Here is an 18,241-nt window from a genome sequence, read left to right on the forward strand (position 1 = left end):
CCAAGGGTGACTGTGAGAAAAGCCTCCTGTCCTACTCCAACCAGCATATAAAAGTAATCTTTTCAGCTAGGAGGTGGTGGCGCATGCCTTTAATCCCAGCACTCTGGAGGCAGAGGCAGAGGCAGAGGACGGCAGATCTGTGTGAGTTCAAAGCCAGCCTGTTCTACAGAATGAGTTCACAGAGAACCCCTGTTTTGAATAAAGAAAAAAAAAGTGATCTTTTAGTAGAACACATACATTTTATGCCATAAACAGGAATTTATTTATTCTTCTATCACATAAAACCACAGCACACTAAGTGTTCACAGCTACATTTCCACTCAGGACTTATGCTAATCAGTTTGTGCATCAGAAACACTCATGAGAAGAGAAGAAAAAGCAAGAGCTCCACACAAGCATTTCACCAGGTTTGTGGCAACAATCAGTGTGTGCCCTTTACATACAGAGACGCTACCCACAACACACTCATTAACACACACTCCCCGCTCATACAGTGTGTAGAGTAACATGGAGTGATTGGTCACATGAAGCTCTCTGCCCAGGCATGCTAAAGCCCACAGGGTTGCTTGCTCTGCCAGACAGGTTCAAGGTGTTGGTGGAAAGGGCCCATTCTAACGACAGGTACATCTGGTAGCTATCATGTCTTCATACTCTTTGTAAGCAATGGAACCGTCGGGTTCAATGGTTAACACGCTCAAGGGGCTGTATTTGCCAGGCACACATGAAGGCCTTGGCACAGAGGGGTCCAGCTTCTCATAGATGATATTCTGGACCATGGTGTGCACGGGAGAGCCATACCGATGCCTGACCGCCCTGGGACAGTCCCCTTTACAGTACCTGGGGTTGTACCTGTGTGGGGCCACGATCCAGTTGTCCCATTTGAGCTGACTAAAACTCAGCCTGAAGTCATGGAGTTCACACTCGTTTTGGGGAAAAAGAAACTGTTTGAAGTATTCGCTGAGATTGAAGGAGGCTGTAAGATGTGGCTTCTTGGCTTCCAAGTTGCTGGTTTTCTGCCCTCGACGGTGCCGGGCAGATCTTTCGACCTCGGCAGCCTCTTCTTGCACAGGCTGGGTGGCCACGCTGCCCTGGCCAGGATGCTGCGCAGGCCTCCGGGTGGAGTGAGGGGAATGCCAGGAGTGGTACGCCTGCGCACTGGTGTCGTTGAGATACAAGATGAGCGAGGGAGGCACGGACAGAGGCATGTTAAACACCCCGTCTTTCGGGGCCTGGTCTTTTGTGCACGTAAAATTGACAGACATATGAATGCTTCTCTCGCTGGAGGCCACCAGAGGCTGGAGGAGGGAGGTGACATCCATCTCGATCCATCTGTGTTTCTTCAAGGTAAACGAGTATGGCACCCTGAGGGGAGCCTTGCCGGAAGACACGGGCTCCTTTACAGCAAGGTCCCCCACACAGGTCACAGTGGAGGAGGAAGCAGCCGAGTTGTTGAGAGCAAATAGCAAGACTGACTTGAGTAAGTGTTCCATGGCTGTCACCCGATCCAGGTTAAACAGCAGGTCCGCCATCGGCAGGGGTCCTGAGAAGAGAAGCCACCAACCAGTAAGTAGTGTTTGGGGATGAACTGGAGGGAGCAGGAAGGGAGATGGAAGAATTAGTACTCAGTCATAAGGTTTCCTGTCCTTCTCCTCCCCTACTTCCTTAAGCCTCAAAAACAAAGCGAAGAAGGGGTTTAGAAGGAAATTATAGAGGGTCTGGGTATGTTACTCAAGAGTAGAGCACTTGCCTGGCATGCACAAGGGCCTGGGGTCATGCCTTGAGTTGGGTAGGGAGGTGAGGTTTGTTTTTTTTTTTTGTGATATGATCACTCTGAAGGATTGGCACCAGCTTGGGATATGTTGTGAGACTGCCTCAAACACACACACACACACACACACACACACACTCACACACACACACCCTCACACCAGACATGCTCTCCCACACTATCTCTCTCTCTCTCTCTCTCTCTTTCTCTCTCTCTCTCTTCTCTCTCTCTCTCTCTCTCTCTCTCTCTCTCTCTCTCTCTCTCTCTCTTTCTCTCTCTCTCTCTCTCTCTCTCTCTCTCTCTCTCTCTTTCTCTCTCTCACACACACACACACACACACACACACACACACCCTCACATCAGACATGCTCTCCCACACAATCTCTCACACACACATACCCTCACATACACACACACACAGACAGACACACACACAAGAGACTGGAACTTGTAGCCAAAACCCATAATCCTGCTCTCTTGGGAGGTAAAGGTCATTCTCTGGCTACATAGCAAATTTGAGGTCAACCTGAACTGGTTACATGAGACAAAGGCACCGCCCACACCCTCATGGGGTGACTCAAGCCTCAGAAGGTGGAGGCAAGAGGACCAGAAGGTCAATAGCCCCTTTGACTACCGACTGAGTTCAAGGTGGCCAGCCTGGTCTGTAAGAAAGTGTAGAGCACTTCAGTGGAGCTCAGAGCTCAGTGAGTCAGGAGGGTCGCTGCTGCGTTTGAGAACTTGAGTTTGAACCCTAGGATCTACATGGTGGAGGGAGAGATCCAACTTCAGAAAGTCTTTCTCTGACCTCCAGACATGACCCCACCCCCAATCCACACATGCAAATACATTTTGTCTCCATAAAAGTGAGATCAGCTTTCCTGGAGAGGTAAAGCAAGAGACTATCATTACATCCCAGTTCTAGACCCAACAGCCCACTCCAAACACAGGCAGGTGAGAAGAATGGCTCCCTTTGGTGGCATCCCTACTGACGCAGCCAGGAGACTTGCAGAAGCAACATTCGCTGGACCTGGATGAAGCATGTCAATTGAGAACATCTGACTGCCACGTGAGATTGGAAACAAATGGAGGCTCTAAGACTGCTGCAGGAAAGTGGACCAGCGGGAGGAAGGGAGGCTTTCAACAGACGCCCTGTACAGGCATGATGGTTTTCCTTCCACTGTGAACTGGTGGCTGCGGTGTGTGCGTGTGGGAGTGTGCGTGTGGGGGGCGGTTAATGGACACACACTCTGTAGCACACATATGGAAAAACAACTTGTGGGACTCGGTTCTTCCAACATGTGGGGCCTGGGAACTGAATTAAGGCTGTCGGGTTGGTGGAAAAAGCCTTCACCCATGACGCCATCGCCAAAGCCTGGAGTTTTTGTTGCCGGTTTTTAAAGCCTCCCCCACTCTTATTTCTTACCAAACTGTTCCCGCTGTTTTTGGTTTTTTAAGACAGGGCTTCTCTGTAGCTTTGGAGCCTGTCCTGGAACTTACCCTGTAGACCAGGCTGACCTCGAACTCACAGAGGTCTGTCTGTCTTTGCCTCCTGAGTGCTGGGATTAAAGGTGTGTGCCACCACCACCTGGCCTGTTCCCATTGTTGACTAATACTTTGAGGTTTGGGGTTTTGTTTGTTTGTTTGTTTTTATTGTTGAGACAGGGTCTCACCAGGTAACCCAAGCTGGCCTGGAACTCATTGGATAGCCCCAGCTGGCCCTGCTCTGAGCTGGGAGAGCAGCCTGCCCCTGCCCCCTGAGGGCTAGAATTAAAGTCACGTGTCATTATGCCCTGCTTGACTTCTGTTGATACTGGAGGCCAAACTCCGGGCATTTGGTATACTCAACATAAACTGTACTATAGCTCAGCCATACCGTTTTGCACTGTGCCAGATGGAGCGAGAGGAAACTGTCCCATTCATCACAGCCACGGCTGGCTCAAAGCGAGGTTTCGGCACAATGCTAGGCCAACAGCTTGGCAGAATGGAAAGAGATGCTAGCTACTTCCCCTGGTCTTTCAAGACATTACTCTCTTCTAGCCTTAACATATTGAGCTAGTGTGCCGTTACAGGCCTGTGTCCCCAGCACTAAGGCAGGCGGGTCACTGCAAGTTTGAGATCAGTCTCAAAAAAGAAAGAGAGCGGGAGGGAGGGGAAGAGGGAAGGAGAGTTCAAACAAAATAAAAATCTATCATACTAATTTTTTTTTCAGTTTTTTTTAAAGACAGGGCTTCTCTGTGTAGTCCTGACTATCCTGGAACTTGCTCTGTGGACCAGGCTGACCTCGAACTCACAGTGTCTGCCTGCCTCTGCCTCCTGAGTGCTGGGATTAAAAGTGTGCCACCATTGCCCAATCATACTAGTTTCTTAACCGATGATGGTTTAAGCTAACAAAACACACACATAGCAAACCATGTAATCAGCGCTACTGCCCAGGGATGTAGTAGTGGAGGGCTTAGCTAGCATATGTGAGCCCTCCAACCCTATTTGATCCTTAGCACCGCCACACCAAAAAAGAATTCAAGAACTTAAGAAAAAAATTAAAGCCAAGCCATGGTGGTGCATGCCTTTAGTCCCAGAACTGGGGAGGCAGAGGCAGGCAGATCTCTGAGTTCAAGACCAGCCTGGTCTACAGAGTGAGTGTCAAGATAGCTAGGGATATTATACAGAGAAACCCTGTCTCAAAAAGAATAAAGAAAAGAACTAATTTGTTTCACTTGGATACTGAGAATAATGCCAAAAGAAAAAATTTGTGATGCTGTAAACCTGCATGGTCCCAGTACTCAAAGGGTGAGACAGGAGGAAGCAGAGTTTGAGTAGAACCTGGGTGACAGGGTAAGATCTTGCCTCAGAACAAACAAATTCAAATCAAAGTCTGGCCCATCTTAGTAACAGAAACATTGAAGCTCCAGTCTCCTCTCTCCACCCAGTTAAACAATTTGCTCTTACCCACCTGTCACCTGGTTGCCAGGAGCTGGCTCGTGCTTGGTATAGGGGCTGAAGAGCCGAACAGTGTTGTAGAGGTGACTTCTGCTGGGTTTAGGAACCCCTTCTTTGGTAGCATATGTCTTATAGAGCTTTTTCATGTAGTAGAGTGCTCTGGAGTCAGGTTGCAGCTTAGGGGCCTCACCTCTCCTATCAGACAGGACCTTAAAGAGGGGAGGCAAGAGACCCGAACTGTCAGTTCCATCTACGGGCAGCAGCAAGGACCAAGGATCTGCCTCAGACTCCAAAGCTGCACTGGCTCCAGTCTGGGATTCTCCCCTAGCAGCCTGAGAGCTGAGGCTAGTAAGAAAACACAGCCAGGCAAAGCAGCAAAACCCAAACCGGAGTTTGCTGGGAAGTGCCATGGCTTGGGAGAACTAGGAAGGAATGCATCTCCCCACGCCGGTTTTCTTTCTAAAGACTGCGAAAGCCCTGGCGTGGTCCTTAAATAAAATCTAGGTGTGGAGGACCAGCTTCACTTCTGTAATCAGACCTCAAGGATGCCTAGCTGTAGGTCATTTTTCATCAGTTCTACAAGTCAGCTGTTAGCACATTTTTATACAATTTGTTCTCATTAGATGCAGATTTGTCTACTTAGCTGTTTTCCATTTTCCCTGACATTTACTTCAAACCCACCAAGTATTATTACCCTCATGGACTACTTATACAGCTGAAAACCCAAGAAAAACCCGAAGAATTATAAAACAAAATATCTTAGGGCTGGAGTCGTAACTGCAGGAATATTAGGTTTGTTTTTTCTCTTGATTCGCCATCTCCACAGCTCTCACCGCCTTAGTGCTAACTGCTTACTTATTGCATAGTGTTTTGGGAACACAGGAAGTCACAGCGGGTACAGAAATTCCAGAGTGACGTTAGGCTGTTCAGCCTGTCCAAGTACAGGGCATGGAAAGTTGGCATAGGACAACAGTTACAGTGTGCTTTAAAAGAAGACATGGCGGCAGCCGGGGGAGGGGGGTTACAGGTGTGATGCACACCTTTAATCCCAGCACTCAGAAGGTACAGGCAGGTGGATCTCTATGAGTTCAAGGCCAACCTGGTCTACAGAGAGGGTTCTAGGAAAGCTAGGGCTACGTAATGTGGAGAGTCCATTTCAAATAAAAAGAGGCCATTATGGAGCTGGAGAGGTGGCTCAGTTGCTAAAGAGCACTGACTGTTCTTCCAGAGGACCTGGGTTCAAATCCCAGTCACCCATATGATAGCTCACAACTTTCTGTAACTCCAAGATCAGAACCCTTTGCACAGATTGCATGCAAGCAAAACAGCAATGCACATAAAATAATAAAAATCAATTATTTTTTAAAAAAGGACATCACCTTTAATCTTGACTAATTTAAAAATACAACATCCTGGGACTGGAAAGATTGCTCAGCAGTTAAGGGCAGTGGTTACTCTTCCCAGAACAAATTATGTGGCTCATGACCACCTGTAACTCCACTTCTGGCATCCTTAGGAATGCAAAACACCAACTATAAAATGAAAATAACAAATATTTAAAAACCCCACAATATCTATTTGGATGGCAAGATAGCTCTGAGAATAAAAGCACTTGCCACCATGCCTAATGACCAAAATTCAGTCCTACAAACCTGCATCCAGTCTCTAAGATCCGCATGGCAGAAGAGAAGAGACTCCTACAGGTTCCTCTGACCTATATTCACATGCACCCCTGCTCTTTGCATACAGAATACAGATTTTATTTAAAGGAAGCAATTTCAGAAAGCTTTTATTTGCTTAAAAGAATCAATGCCTTTTGAAGCAGAACAGAAACCAAAAATATCCTAATTACTGTCAATACTTTCAAAACCAACACATCAAACTTGATTTTCATTTAGAATGCCATTTTTCAACACTGGTAATTAAAAATGTAAGACCCAGATTTTATGTGTGTGTGTGTGTGTGTGTGTGTGTGTGTATGCAAACGATTATTGCGCCTCGTCTTCTGAACAAGAATGTCAAGTCAGCCTCTCATTAAAGGCAATGACTTCATGCCACAGTCACCTCTTTTGCCAGCGCCAAATCCACCTCATCTGAGGCCTCTGTTTCGTGAGAAACACTGGTTCTCCTCTGCTGTCTGTGGCACCGGTTCATTCATTCCGATCAAGAGCCCTGGCAAAGTCCCTGGGTTTGTCAGGAGCAGCTCTTTCCTTCTTCGATCTGCTTTTATCAGATTCACTGTCAGACAAAGATTTCCTTTCTGTACCCTCTTTTTCATTACTAGCCTTTTGAAAACTAAGAAATGCTTCAATTAATTCTGGACAATCTAAATTTTCTTCTGGTACCCAAGTAGTCTCAGCGTCTGTGAGCCCCTTCCACTTGAGGAAATGCTCCACCCTCCTATTCACTCACTACACGTGGGTCCAAGACTTACTTTTTCTACCACAAATTCTTCAGGTTCTGCCTCTTCAACTTTTTTTGCTCCAGGTTGTGCTCCTCAGCTAAGTCACATTTGAGGGGAAAAACACATATTTTAAAAGTAATGAAAAGTACAATATTCTAGTGTCCTTGTTTTAGTCTACAATTCATGTGACCATACTCTGGTCGGAAGGTTTCGAGATATATGCAAGTAGTACATATTTAAACATATTTAATATGTACTATTAAATGTAAGTCTTTATTTATTTTTTAACAAGCCACCCAGATGGCAGAATTTACGACAGTATTTTAGTCCTTGACTAAAGTATTTGTGTTCCTGCCTTGGAGCTGAGACAAGGCTAGATAGTGTTTTAGGAGAACCCAGGGCAAGTGCACCATGCAAGAAGGGGTTACCCAGGGCCCCTCGGAAGGTGATCATCTTCTGGAAGAAAGTCAACACATACTCATACTCATAACACAAGATAAAAAGTCAGTGTGTGCAGCACCTAATTAATAAACCCGAACCCTTGCAAAACTGAAGCTCAGGGTCCGCCAAGCCGCCCCAGTTTGATCACCAGATTATAATCGGCCAGTCATCCCATTTACAGGCATTGGGAAAAACAGAAAGGTCCGTGAGTCCCACAGGACAGTATTACTTAGGAGAATGCACATTAGGGAAAACACAAAAGTTCCATTAAGAGAGGAGAGAGCCGGGGCTCGATGACACACCCAGCCGGAACCAAAGCCTCTCTATAGCTCTCATGACCACGACCCGCGTCTGACAGTTGTCTGACGGAGAGCCGATGATTTGTAACTGAACTGGGAGAAACGTTTGTGTCACATCCTCGACAAGTCTACCGGCTGCCAGTGGTTTCCTAGGCAGCGTTTACCGGAGCCCTAGACCCAATGGCCCTAACTTTGTGCTGCAGTCATGAGGGTCTGTCTACAGTCCAGCCCATTTTGGTTACGGGGATCCCATGCACTGGAACTCCTCTGCTAAGGGACAGTCAGGAGGACAAAGTCCCCTTTTTTCCTCTTTGGGCAGCTTCCAGCTCTGGTATCTATCCAACGAAAGCCCGGGCACTAAGCAGTAAGAACCAGATCTTGGAACTCCCACACGCCCTAAGCCTCGCCCATTGGCACAAACCACGCCCTATGCACCTAAAGGCCCCGCCTCATGACCGGCGGGAGCCTCACGGACGTTCACCTAAACTCTATTTCATTGCTGGCTAAAATCCGGGCCGCACACTCACCAAGCCCCACATTATCTTTCCAGCTCCGCCCACATACCAACATAAGCCCGCCCACACGTCCTCTACGTTCCCGTAAGCTTAACGTGCTCCGTTAAGCACCACCCAGCCTCTTGAAGAACCGGTTCTGCACCTGTAAGCCCCGCCCCTTCCCTCTAGACTCCGGGCCGCTCCCAGGTCCGCCGTCCAAGCCATTTTCTCTTTAGGACTGATCGGCGTCTCTCCCTGGAGACAGAAGGAAAATGGTAGTGCCCGGAAATGACGTTAAGTTCTCTCGGCTCGGCTTCCGCCCCTTCCGGAAGTGACGTTAGAGCCGGGCTCAGCGCGGTGGAGGTAGAGGTGACCTGGTGGAGTGGGTTGGTACGGGGCAGTGGGAGTTCCTTGCGGGCCTAAGCCACGCTTGTGTCCTCCGTTCTTAGGGCCGCCGCCACCATGGGCCGCGAGTTCGGGAATCTGACGCGGATGCGTCACGTGATCTCCTACAGCTTGTCACCCTTTGAGCAGCGCGCCTTCCCGAACTACTTCAGCAAAGGCATCCCCAATGTGCTGCGCCGCACTCGCGAGCGCATCCTGCGCGTGGCGCCGCGTGAGTGCGGGGCGGGCGGGGGAGGGCGCACCTTTTCTTCCAACATCCCCGACTAGACGTGGAGTTGTCACCATATCGAAGTGACTGGCCTAAGGTCACTTGGATGACTCCAGCGTCTCCCTCTGAGGTCATCGCTGTCCGCTATCAGTGCTGTCGTGCTGATGCAATGTCTTGTGTTAGCTATGCGCCGATTTGCTGACAGTGTCATGGCATTGCGAATGTGCCAGGAACCCGTGGAAGGTACACTTGAATTTGATAGAGAGGGTGAGGCCCGATCTTGGTGTGGAACCCAGGCTGGCCTCACACTTGTGATTTTACTGCCTTGTCCTCGGGACTGCTGGCTGGGCTTATAGACATTCGCCTGCACAGCAACTTGAAATGTACTTTGAAGACAGCGAAGTTTATGTTAGGTAAATTTCATCTTCAGTTATCTCATGAAATTTTTCATTTAGTGTTAAGGTGAGAGACAAGGAAGGTCAAGGCTAAATCTTCTGGTCATTATTTTGGTTGCTTATGAAATGGGTGTGTAATTGTAACCATTTTTTAACCTCTTATTAAAAGTAGTTTCTGGCCGTGATAATGCCTGCATTTAATCCCAGCGTTCAGCATTGCCAGGGACATAAACTTCATTTTTTTTCATTCCCGAGGCAGAGGGAGGTGGATATACGTAGTTTGAGGCTAGCCTGGTCTACATAGGAAGCTCAGGTCCCCAAGGGCCATATAGTAAGAGCCTGTCTCAAAACAAAAACATAGGGCTGGAGATGGCTCAGTACTTAGAATCACTTGCTGCTCTTTCAGAGAATCTGGTTCTGTTCCCACCACCCATATCGTAATTCACAAGCACCTGTGTGTGACTCCAGTCCTAAGGGGACTGGCACTCTCTATTGCCTCAGTCACGGGGCATGCGTGTGGCACACAAACATACATACAGGTGAAACACTTATAAAATATAAAAAGCAAAGGCTGGGCATTCATGCATTCAGGAGGCAGAGGCAGGCAGGTCTCTCTGAATTGCAGACCAGTCTGGTCTACATAGTTAGTTTCAGGACAGTCAGCTAAACAGAGACTTTGTCTCAAAAAAAGCCAAAGACACCTTTAATCCCAGTACTTGGGAGGCAGAGACAGGTGGATCCCTGAGTTTAAGGATAACCAGGGCTCCACAGAAAGACCCCGTCTCCAAAATGAAACAGGTTAAAGGCCAGGGACAACAGAAGCAGAATGGTAGAAAGTCAAGACCGAAGACCGAGGGCAGGACATGGTGCATGACAGAGGCCAGCCTGGTTCACACAGACCATCTCCACCCCCCCACACCCCCATCCCCCAAGGAGCTGAGGTTCTGTGCTCTCTGTGCTCACAGCTTTCTCTCTTGACTGTTGCAGCGTTTGTAGCGTTTTATCTGATCTACACCTGGGGGAACCAGGAGTTCGAGCGGTCCAGGAGGAAGAACCCAGCCATGTATGAAAATGACAAGTGAGCAGCACGCGTCTGGATGACGGTTTCCCGCCTGAAAGCCCCTTCTCTGCGAGAGGAGTCTATGTTATGTGTCCTGAAGATACAATAAATTACTTACGTTACGAGCTTTCCTGTTGTGACTTGTTTGTTTATTTGAGACAAGGTCTCACTACGTGTACCTGACTGACCTGGATGACCTAAGAAGTCCACCTGCCTCTGCCTCTGTCATGGTGTTGAACATCATGCCTGGACCAAGTTTGATTTTCTAGACAAGGTTTCTCTTTGTAACAGTCCTGGCTGTCCTGGCACTTGCTTTGTAGACCAGGCTGGCCTCGAACTCACTGAGATCTGCCTGCTTCTGCCTCTCAAGTGCTGAGATTAAAGGCATGCGCCACCACCTCCACCCCAACCCTCATGATTGTTTTGTTTTACAAGCAGAGTCCTTAGTGTGACTGGGTATATTCAAGTCATGATGACTCCTTTCCCGGCGCAAGTCCTGAAAGGGTTGGGGTAGGTGTGAGTGGCATGGGTTCGGGAATGCCGGCTCTTGACCCAGCTCTGCTCCCATTATAACTATAAAGTCTAGTAATGACACTGTAATTAGGGTGTCAGGTGTTCTTCATAGCCACATAAAGGAACTTTTAACTCCCCGCAGCCTTTGAAGTAAGCGTTATAATCTCTGCAGATGAGGAATCACAGTTTAAGTACTTTGCCCAGAAGCACATGACAGGGAGTTGGTAGAGCAAGGTACCAGTGTGTGCTCTTCAAACCAGGCCTTGCTGCTTTGCTCCCCAGGAAAGACCTTAGCCATGGTGCCATCCCTTGGCTGCTACAGCCCGTGTCAGTTGGAACCATGGTTGGCTTTGTGTCATGGAGCCAATCCAACAGTGGCTTTTAGCTGTATGTGGACCACAAGGTCTAAAAAGACTCATCCTTTTATGGAAAAGGTACACCACCTGCCCTACAATCTTTGGATGCCCTTGTTCTCTCTTCACCTGGAGATGATAGAGTGTGCATGCTTGGCCGTCCTGATCTTCTGGCCTTGTCAGTTGGCAAAGGACATTGCTGCAGATTGTAGCAGCTCACAGTGTAATGTTGGACTCAGATGTTTTTTTGCCTGATGATTGCTAGCTCCTGCCAAAAGTCCTCAAAAGAGAACAAATGACAAGCCGGATCGTGGTGGTACACACCTTTAATCCCAGCACTTGGGAGGCAGAGGCGGGTAAGCCTGGTCCTACAGAGCGAGTTCCAGGACAGGCTCCAAAGCTACACAGAGGAACTCTGTTTTGAAAAACCAAAATAAATAAATAAATAGATAAATGAAAAAGAAAGACTTCCAACAACAGAAAACCTGTAGGTTGCATGGACTGTGAGGCAGGATATAGCAATGACTGTGTCTTATACCCATGCCCTGTATCAGTTGTTCTCAACCTTCCCAATGCTGCAATTCTTACCTTTAATAGGTCCTCGTGTTGTGGTGAACTCAACCATAACATTTTCCTTGCCACTACATAACTGTATATTTGCTACTGTATGAATCATTATGTAAATATCTTTTCCGGTGGTCTTAGGTGACCCCTGTGAAAAGACTGTTTATCCCTGCCCAAAAGGGATTGAGACCTACAGGTTGAGAATATCTGCTTTAAACTGTCACTTCTGGAGCCTTAAATGTCTACAAAACATGTCAGCACAAGGGTGTTTGAGTTAGCTGTAGTGGAGATGGTGAGATGAGTGAGCCCAGGGAAACTCCTAGAGTTGTGCCCGTTCCCAGTCCAGTTTCCATGTTTGACTCTGTCCAGATTTATTCCTGTGTCTTAGAACCCATGAGTCAGTCACAGACTCCTTTAGGAATTTGAAATAAAGTCAGACTGTGGTGGTGCATGCTTTTAATCCCAGTGCTTGGGAGGCAGAGGTAGGCGGATCTCTGTGAGTTCGAGGCCTGGACTACAGAGTGAGTTCCAGGACAGCCAGGGCTACACAGAGAAACTCTCTTAAAAAAAAAAAAAAAAAAAAAAAACAACCAAAACCACAAAGAAATAGAAAAGAAACAAGCTGCAGGCCTCCAGGGGTGGAAATATAGCCACTCCCATCTTGACTGTGGACATACCATACAGCTCAGAAGACTAACTTCAGTTTTCTTAGCCCACAGCAGGAGATGAGCCTCTCAGTCTGACCTTTCAAAAATACACATATTATTGTATGTGCGTCTATACGCCACGGTGTGCATGCGGAGGCCGGAGGACAACTTTGTAAGATCAGTTCTCTGCTCTCTACTTCCGCCTTTATCTGAGTTCACCAGTGATCAAGCTTGGGTCATTGTTCTCGGATGACAAGAGCCTCACGGCAGAAGCAGCCCTTCCAGTGCTGAGGTGACCCTGCTGTCAGTGCTTTGATGTTTGGGGGTTCTGTTTATGGCTAAAATTGTCCCTTACGGCTGAACTCTGTCCCTCACAGAGTTTTCCTCTTTGAGCTTAGGGACAGAGGGCTCAGCCATGTGAAGGGTGCCCAGACAGTGACTCTGACCCTACATGACCTGGAGTCTCTTTAGGGACGTGTTCTGTTTGTAGAGATACACAAAGGATAATGTGAAACGCCCTGTCCCATTCACATAATGAACATGCATGTGTGCGTGTGTGTGCGTGTGTGTGTGTGTGTGTGTGTGTGTGTGTGTGTGTAAGCAGGAGGTTGATGTTAGACATTGCTGCAGCCAGCACAGCCTGGATATCCGAGATTGGCGGGGGTGGGGGTGGTATTGGTGCCAGGATTGAGACACGGAGGCTTCTTTTCAGGTGGAAGAACAGCAACTTTTATTTTGCCCAGCAACCTTTTATACCTTTTATACCTCTACTCCTTCTGTGGGCCAGAAAGAACACAAACATCCTTGTCAATTACAGACCACAAGGAAGTTCCGCTGTCAGTCAAGGGGAGTGAAGGCAGCTGGATCACAAGACATCTTCTGTCACTCTCTACTGTATATTTGAGATAAGGCATTGAACCTCAAAGATTCAAGTCAGCTGAGCTGGCCACCAAGCCCCAAGGGTCCCCTCCCGCTCCACCTTCCGATGCGAGGATGGCAGACCTGCTGCCACACCTGGTTTGCTATGTGGTGCTGCTGATCTGAACTTAGGTCTTCCTGTTTGTGTGGCAAGTACTTTAGCAACTGAGCTATCTCCCTGGCTCCTGGAGTCCAGCCTTTTAAGAACAGAGATGGCACTATGGTCCCACATCTTAGATTCCCACAGCTCTTTCGTTGGCTGTGATGCAACCATTCACTCCATTTAACTCTTTTTGGAAAAGCCCAGGCTTCTGCTCTCACATGGCTCTCCCCTGTGAGCTGCAATCTGGGAAAGAGAGCGCTCTTCATTCTGCTGGTATTGTGTTCAGGACATCGGCATACCTAGTACAGGCCCAGACAGTCAAAAAAAAAACCACCACAACAACAACAACAACAAATGCACTTTGACCCTTTGTTGAAATTTTACCCGGAAACCTTCTTTTCATTTCTAAGATTTTCATCTTTTACTAGGCACCCCCTGCTCAGGGACAACACAAAAGTGTCCCATTGCCACCAAATCTTAATGATCCCCCTCTCCACCCTGAAGACATTCAGACAGCTCCTCCAGTTCTCTACCCTTTCTCCTGAATATCTCTGGGGTTGTGCCTGGAGCGAGCTCGCTAGCAAACTGTCTTTCTCTTCTTGTAAATTAACCATTTGGATCCCCAAATGTGCCCATGAGGCCTGAGGCCTCTCATCTCACTGTCAGAGCAAAAGACCGAAAAGCTGAAGAGGGGAAGGATTGGCCTATGGTCAGACACTCTGCAGTCTGCAGCTGCTGCCTCCTGGTCAAGAGTTCTTGCCTTACAGCTGAAATTTGGGCAGCTGAGGCCTGTGAACTGAAGGAAGGGGCTTGTAGCTCTTCGTTCATTTAATAACATATTTGACAGGAGAGGGAGAGCAGGCGGATTGTTTAACTTTCAGGCACAGTGTCGTTTTTCACAGAAAAGGTATACAATGGCTGGGATAACTGGCACCGGTTCTGCCGAGGGCCTAGGTGCTGTTTCACCTCTCAGAGTTTGAGAGGCGCTTTGTGTTTTTTCTGTAGTACTGGGGATCGAATCCAGAGCCTTGCCCATGCCGGACACACCCCTGACCGCTGGGCTACTCTCACAACTTCCAGCTTCCACAATACCCAGTAAATTCAGCTGCAGGTTGTGTTCACGTGTTTAGTAAGTTGCCCCTAACAAGTCATTCCTTGGGAAGGAGAGCTGCCTGCAGATGGCTTGAATCTGGGGGCCTTGGACAGTGTTGCAGTCATGAGAACAAATGATCTTTTTCCTGAGCACAGGGCACAGACCGGCTCTTTCCCTTGACCGGCTATGATGAGCTTTAAAAACGACACGAAAGGCTGCCTTGATTTTGCTGAGGGAAAGGGCAGGCAGAAATGGAAGGCTGGGAGAAAAGCCATCTTTTGAAAGAGAGACATGTCACTGAGTGCTGGTGAAGGAGGGACTGGCACTGAGCCCACAGACCCAGCGGGTTCTAGGACACACGTTGTCCAGTCTTGCTTATCTAATCACATCTGTGCTTACTCAATGTTCACTGGGTCACCGCACAGCTTCTCCCCACTCTGCAAAGTTCTCACTTGGTCTCCTACTTGAGGTCATCCAGTATATAACCTGGCGGGGCAGAAGGAGAGCAGCTGAACTGGTCTTGAACTGGTAGGATTTATTGGTTGGTTGTATTTGGTAGGCAGGTCTAGTCAGCAACTCTTATGCTGGGAAGTTCCCCACCAGATTTCCATTCAGAGGACTGGAACCAGGGAAGACAGATCTGCCGAGTTAAATCCCCCGCTTCCCAGCATGAGGCCCATCACACTTCTCCCTTGGCGAAGGGCTATATTTGCTTGTCTTGGCGTTGGTGACCACCGCAGCAGCTCCTCCAATTTTGCTTGGGCAAAGAAACACAAATAGGCTCTTGTTCAAATGTCCAATCATGGAGATGAGAAGAGCCTTGTGAAGGGTTTATCAGTGAGACATCAGAGCAGGGAGAGAGAATTCGCTCTGTAATTGTGTGTGTGTGTGTGTGTGTGTGTGTGTGTGTGTGTGTGTGTGTGGTGTTTCTTATGGTTATAGAAAAATCTAAGCTCCTATGGATGTCCTTACTTTAAATTCAACTTTTCCCACAAACTTATTTATTTTTTTGAGACAGGGTTTCTCTGTAGCTTTTAGAGGCTGTTCTGTAACTACCTCTTGTAGACCAGGCTGGCCTTGAACTCACAGAGATCTACCTGCCTCTGCCTCCTGAGTGCAGGGATTAAAGCCATGCACCACCACCACCTGGCTCCCCCCAAATTTATTAAAACACCCATGTTTGACCTGAGTGTGGTGGTCTACTTCCAAGACCAAGGCAGGGCTGTGAAATCGGGCCAGCCTGGGTTATGCTGTGAGATGTTCTCAAAATCAAAGATCTTATCATGTAGTACCCATAACCTTCACTACAGTTAAGTGCTGATTTAGGGACCTACAGGGATCTCTATTAAAGCCAATGAATGCTTGGACTTCAGGCACAGCCTAACATCCGCTGCCCCGAGGCTGCTGGAAGATGTGCTCTGCTGAAGCCCCAGTTAACTGCTGAAGACAAAGCCCAGGATTCATTTGGTGTTGCACACAGTAGTAATGATGCATATTTAAGAGTTTCTGCTACCTCCTCCCTCGTGTTCTTAAAAACAAAAAGCTATTCACTCATCCACCTGTGACTCAAGCGGCAGCAGTCACTCGTCCCCTGGAGGGAAGGCAGAGTTTGGGTTTTTCACAGCCAGGTCTTCACTGAGGTATCAGTGTGCGGACTGACAGGATGACAGCCCGTTGGTGAGTGGGGAACTGGGACACTGTAGAATGTCGGCTTAAGTATCCTCCCACAGGAGGAACCAAGGCCCACATCCAATTGCCTGTACACAGCAGGTCACTGTTTTTTGCCTAGAAAAGCTCAGGGGTCAATATTACTTCATAGACTTTGTTAGAATTCTATTTTGATTATAATCAACTCACAGTGATATTTTAGGACTTTTTCTTGGTTCTGGGAATTGAAGCCACGACATCATATGTGCCCTCACTGTTAAACTCCCAGCCTATTTTAGAAGTGTGGCCAGGTTCCTGCTCTCCCTTCTGGATTCACATGGCTTTCAGAGGGAAGGTAGGGACAATGCTGACTTTTGATAAGATGGGTGTAAGGGTCCAGACCAGCAACATCATCAAAGTCCAGAAGAGGGATCACTAAGTACAATGTGCCTGAAGTGTAGCCTGTGATTACATTCTTTAGGTACATATTAACCTATTAAATCGATCCTGATTACAAACAAACTTTGCCCCTACCTTGCCTGGCAGCCATGAGAAAGGCAGATAGATGTCAGCCTATAAAAGGAAACGAGAACTGCCCTCTGGCCTTCAGGCTCCAACATCTTCCTTTTGCCAAGATGCTACAGCTCAAACTCTTTGCAGTGCTCATGACTTGCCTGCTGTTGTGGAGCCAGGTAAGAAAGAATACATGTATGCTGGATATAGTAGCGGCCGTGGAATTCTAAGTCAGACTCAGCCCTGAGAAATGCTGTTAAACCTCCCGCAACCTGAGTGTTTGGCAGAGGGTGGATGCTTTCCAACCTGAAGTGGATATGCCTCTGCTCTATAGGTCAATGGCTCCCCAGTACCAGAACTGAGTTCAGCAAAGAGATCCCGGAGAATGACCCCATTTTGGAGAGGGGTTTCCCTCAGGCCCATTGGTGCTTCATGTCGGGATGATTCGGAGTGTATCACAAGACTATGCAGGTATTTGACAAGTCTGGGTGCAGGGTGGGCCAGAGACCTCTGGGAATCTGGGAGAGGTGAGATCCAAGGGTAAAGTTGAGACAGGGGTAGGGTGTGCATAGAGATGGAATTGCAAGTTCCATGGAAGAGAGTTCCTTGACAGCCAAGAACCATTCAGATCCCTAATATTGGGCAGATGAAACAGGGGAAAGTAGGGGCAGCAGAGGTGGTCTACATCCAATCGTAAACACTTCTTTTCTTCCTCCACTAGAAAAAGACGCTGTTCTCTAAGTGTGGCCCAGGAGTGATGTCCATACCAAGGGAAAGTCAGCTCCAACAGTGCTCCGTTATATGGAATATTGGTTAACTGCATTTAAGTGAAGCAACCTTGTGTTTTTAATATTTAAAGACAGATTCTTGCTTTAAACTGGCCTCCATTTCTTCTTAGAATGTTGTTGATACATAGATGTTGTACATAGACGTAACTAAGTTTGTCAGAGTTTATTTTTCTATAAATACTATTAAATATCTCAAATCCAAATTCTGGCAGTCTGGAATTGACACTTGACTGACTCGTTTCACACATTATAGGAAAGAGCACTCACTATCTAACGAGTGGTGCTGCTCCACCTTGGAGGTGTGGAGAACACCCATTCTTCAACCAATCTTATACCAGGCTTGACAGAGGCAATGCTCAACAACAGTCAGTCTGTGCAGAGCAGACCATGGCTCCTGACTTAATAAAACAATAAGCTGGGTGTAACGCGAATTCTACTTGTTCTTAATAACAGAAACTAGGAGTCAGATATTGGGGTAAATGCTGAAAAGATCGGATAAGGAAAGGAGCCAGGCACTAGAGAGACTTTTTACCTCTACCATATCCTCAGTCTGAAGGGGGCAAGATCATGTCTCCATGAATTCTCAGACTGAATGCTTTGAGCTCCTGTCTCCTCCACCTTATATTCATCTCTTTTCCTAGCCATATTCCTTCCTGTCTCCAGCTCCCTAGTGCTGGGATTAAAAGTATGT

The 18,241-nt window shown here is 47.7% G+C and overlaps 3 protein-coding genes and 1 pseudogene across 4 annotated transcripts; 2 read left to right on the forward strand and 2 right to left on the reverse strand.

The window, feature by feature from the left end:
* Positions 1–236: 236 nt before the first annotated feature.
* Positions 237–8,578, reverse strand: Gdf9 (growth differentiation factor 9). Of its 2 annotated transcripts, XM_048437650.3 has the most exons (4): positions 8,507–8,578; positions 7,140–7,206; positions 4,719–4,914; positions 237–1,540 (listed from the first exon to the last, which is right to left on the reverse strand). In XM_048437650.3, the coding sequence occupies exons 3-4, from the start codon at positions 4,849–4,851 to the stop codon at positions 612–614; spliced, it is 1,062 nt and encodes a 353-aa protein (XP_048293607.1). In that variant the 5' UTR covers positions 4,852–4,914; positions 7,140–7,206; positions 8,507–8,578; the 3' UTR covers positions 237–611. The 2 variants fall into 2 exon arrangements, with proteins under 2 accessions (XP_048293607.1, XP_048293606.1); XM_048437649.3 differs by lacking the exons at positions 7,140–7,206; positions 8,507–8,578 and having other exon boundaries at positions 4,719–5,180.
* Positions 6,112–7,562, reverse strand: LOC125402673 (chromobox protein homolog 3 pseudogene; annotated as a pseudogene).
* A 140-nt stretch (positions 8,579–8,718) lies between the features above and the next one.
* Positions 8,719–10,536, forward strand: Uqcrq (ubiquinol-cytochrome c reductase complex III subunit VII). The gene is made up of 2 exons (XM_048437651.2): positions 8,719–8,959; positions 10,339–10,536. Exons 1-2 carry the CDS (start codon positions 8,806–8,808, stop codon positions 10,431–10,433), a joined length of 249 nt encoding a protein of 82 aa, XP_048293608.1. The 5' UTR covers positions 8,719–8,805; the 3' UTR covers positions 10,434–10,536.
* Positions 10,537–16,795: 6,259 nt separating this feature from the next.
* Positions 16,796–17,753, forward strand: Leap2 (liver enriched antimicrobial peptide 2). Its single transcript, XM_048437648.2, has 3 exons — positions 16,796–16,941; positions 17,097–17,233; positions 17,484–17,753. The coding sequence occupies exons 1-3, from the start codon at positions 16,798–16,800 to the stop codon at positions 17,518–17,520; spliced, it is 318 nt and encodes a 105-aa protein (XP_048293605.2). The 5' UTR covers positions 16,796–16,797; the 3' UTR covers positions 17,521–17,753.
* Positions 17,754–18,241: the final 488 nt, after the last annotated feature.

The sequence above is a fragment of the Myodes glareolus genome, chromosome 9, assembly GCF_982192425.1.
Source record: "Myodes glareolus chromosome 9, mMyoGla1.1, whole genome shotgun sequence".
NCBI lineage: Eukaryota > Metazoa > Chordata > Mammalia > Rodentia > Cricetidae > Myodes > Myodes glareolus.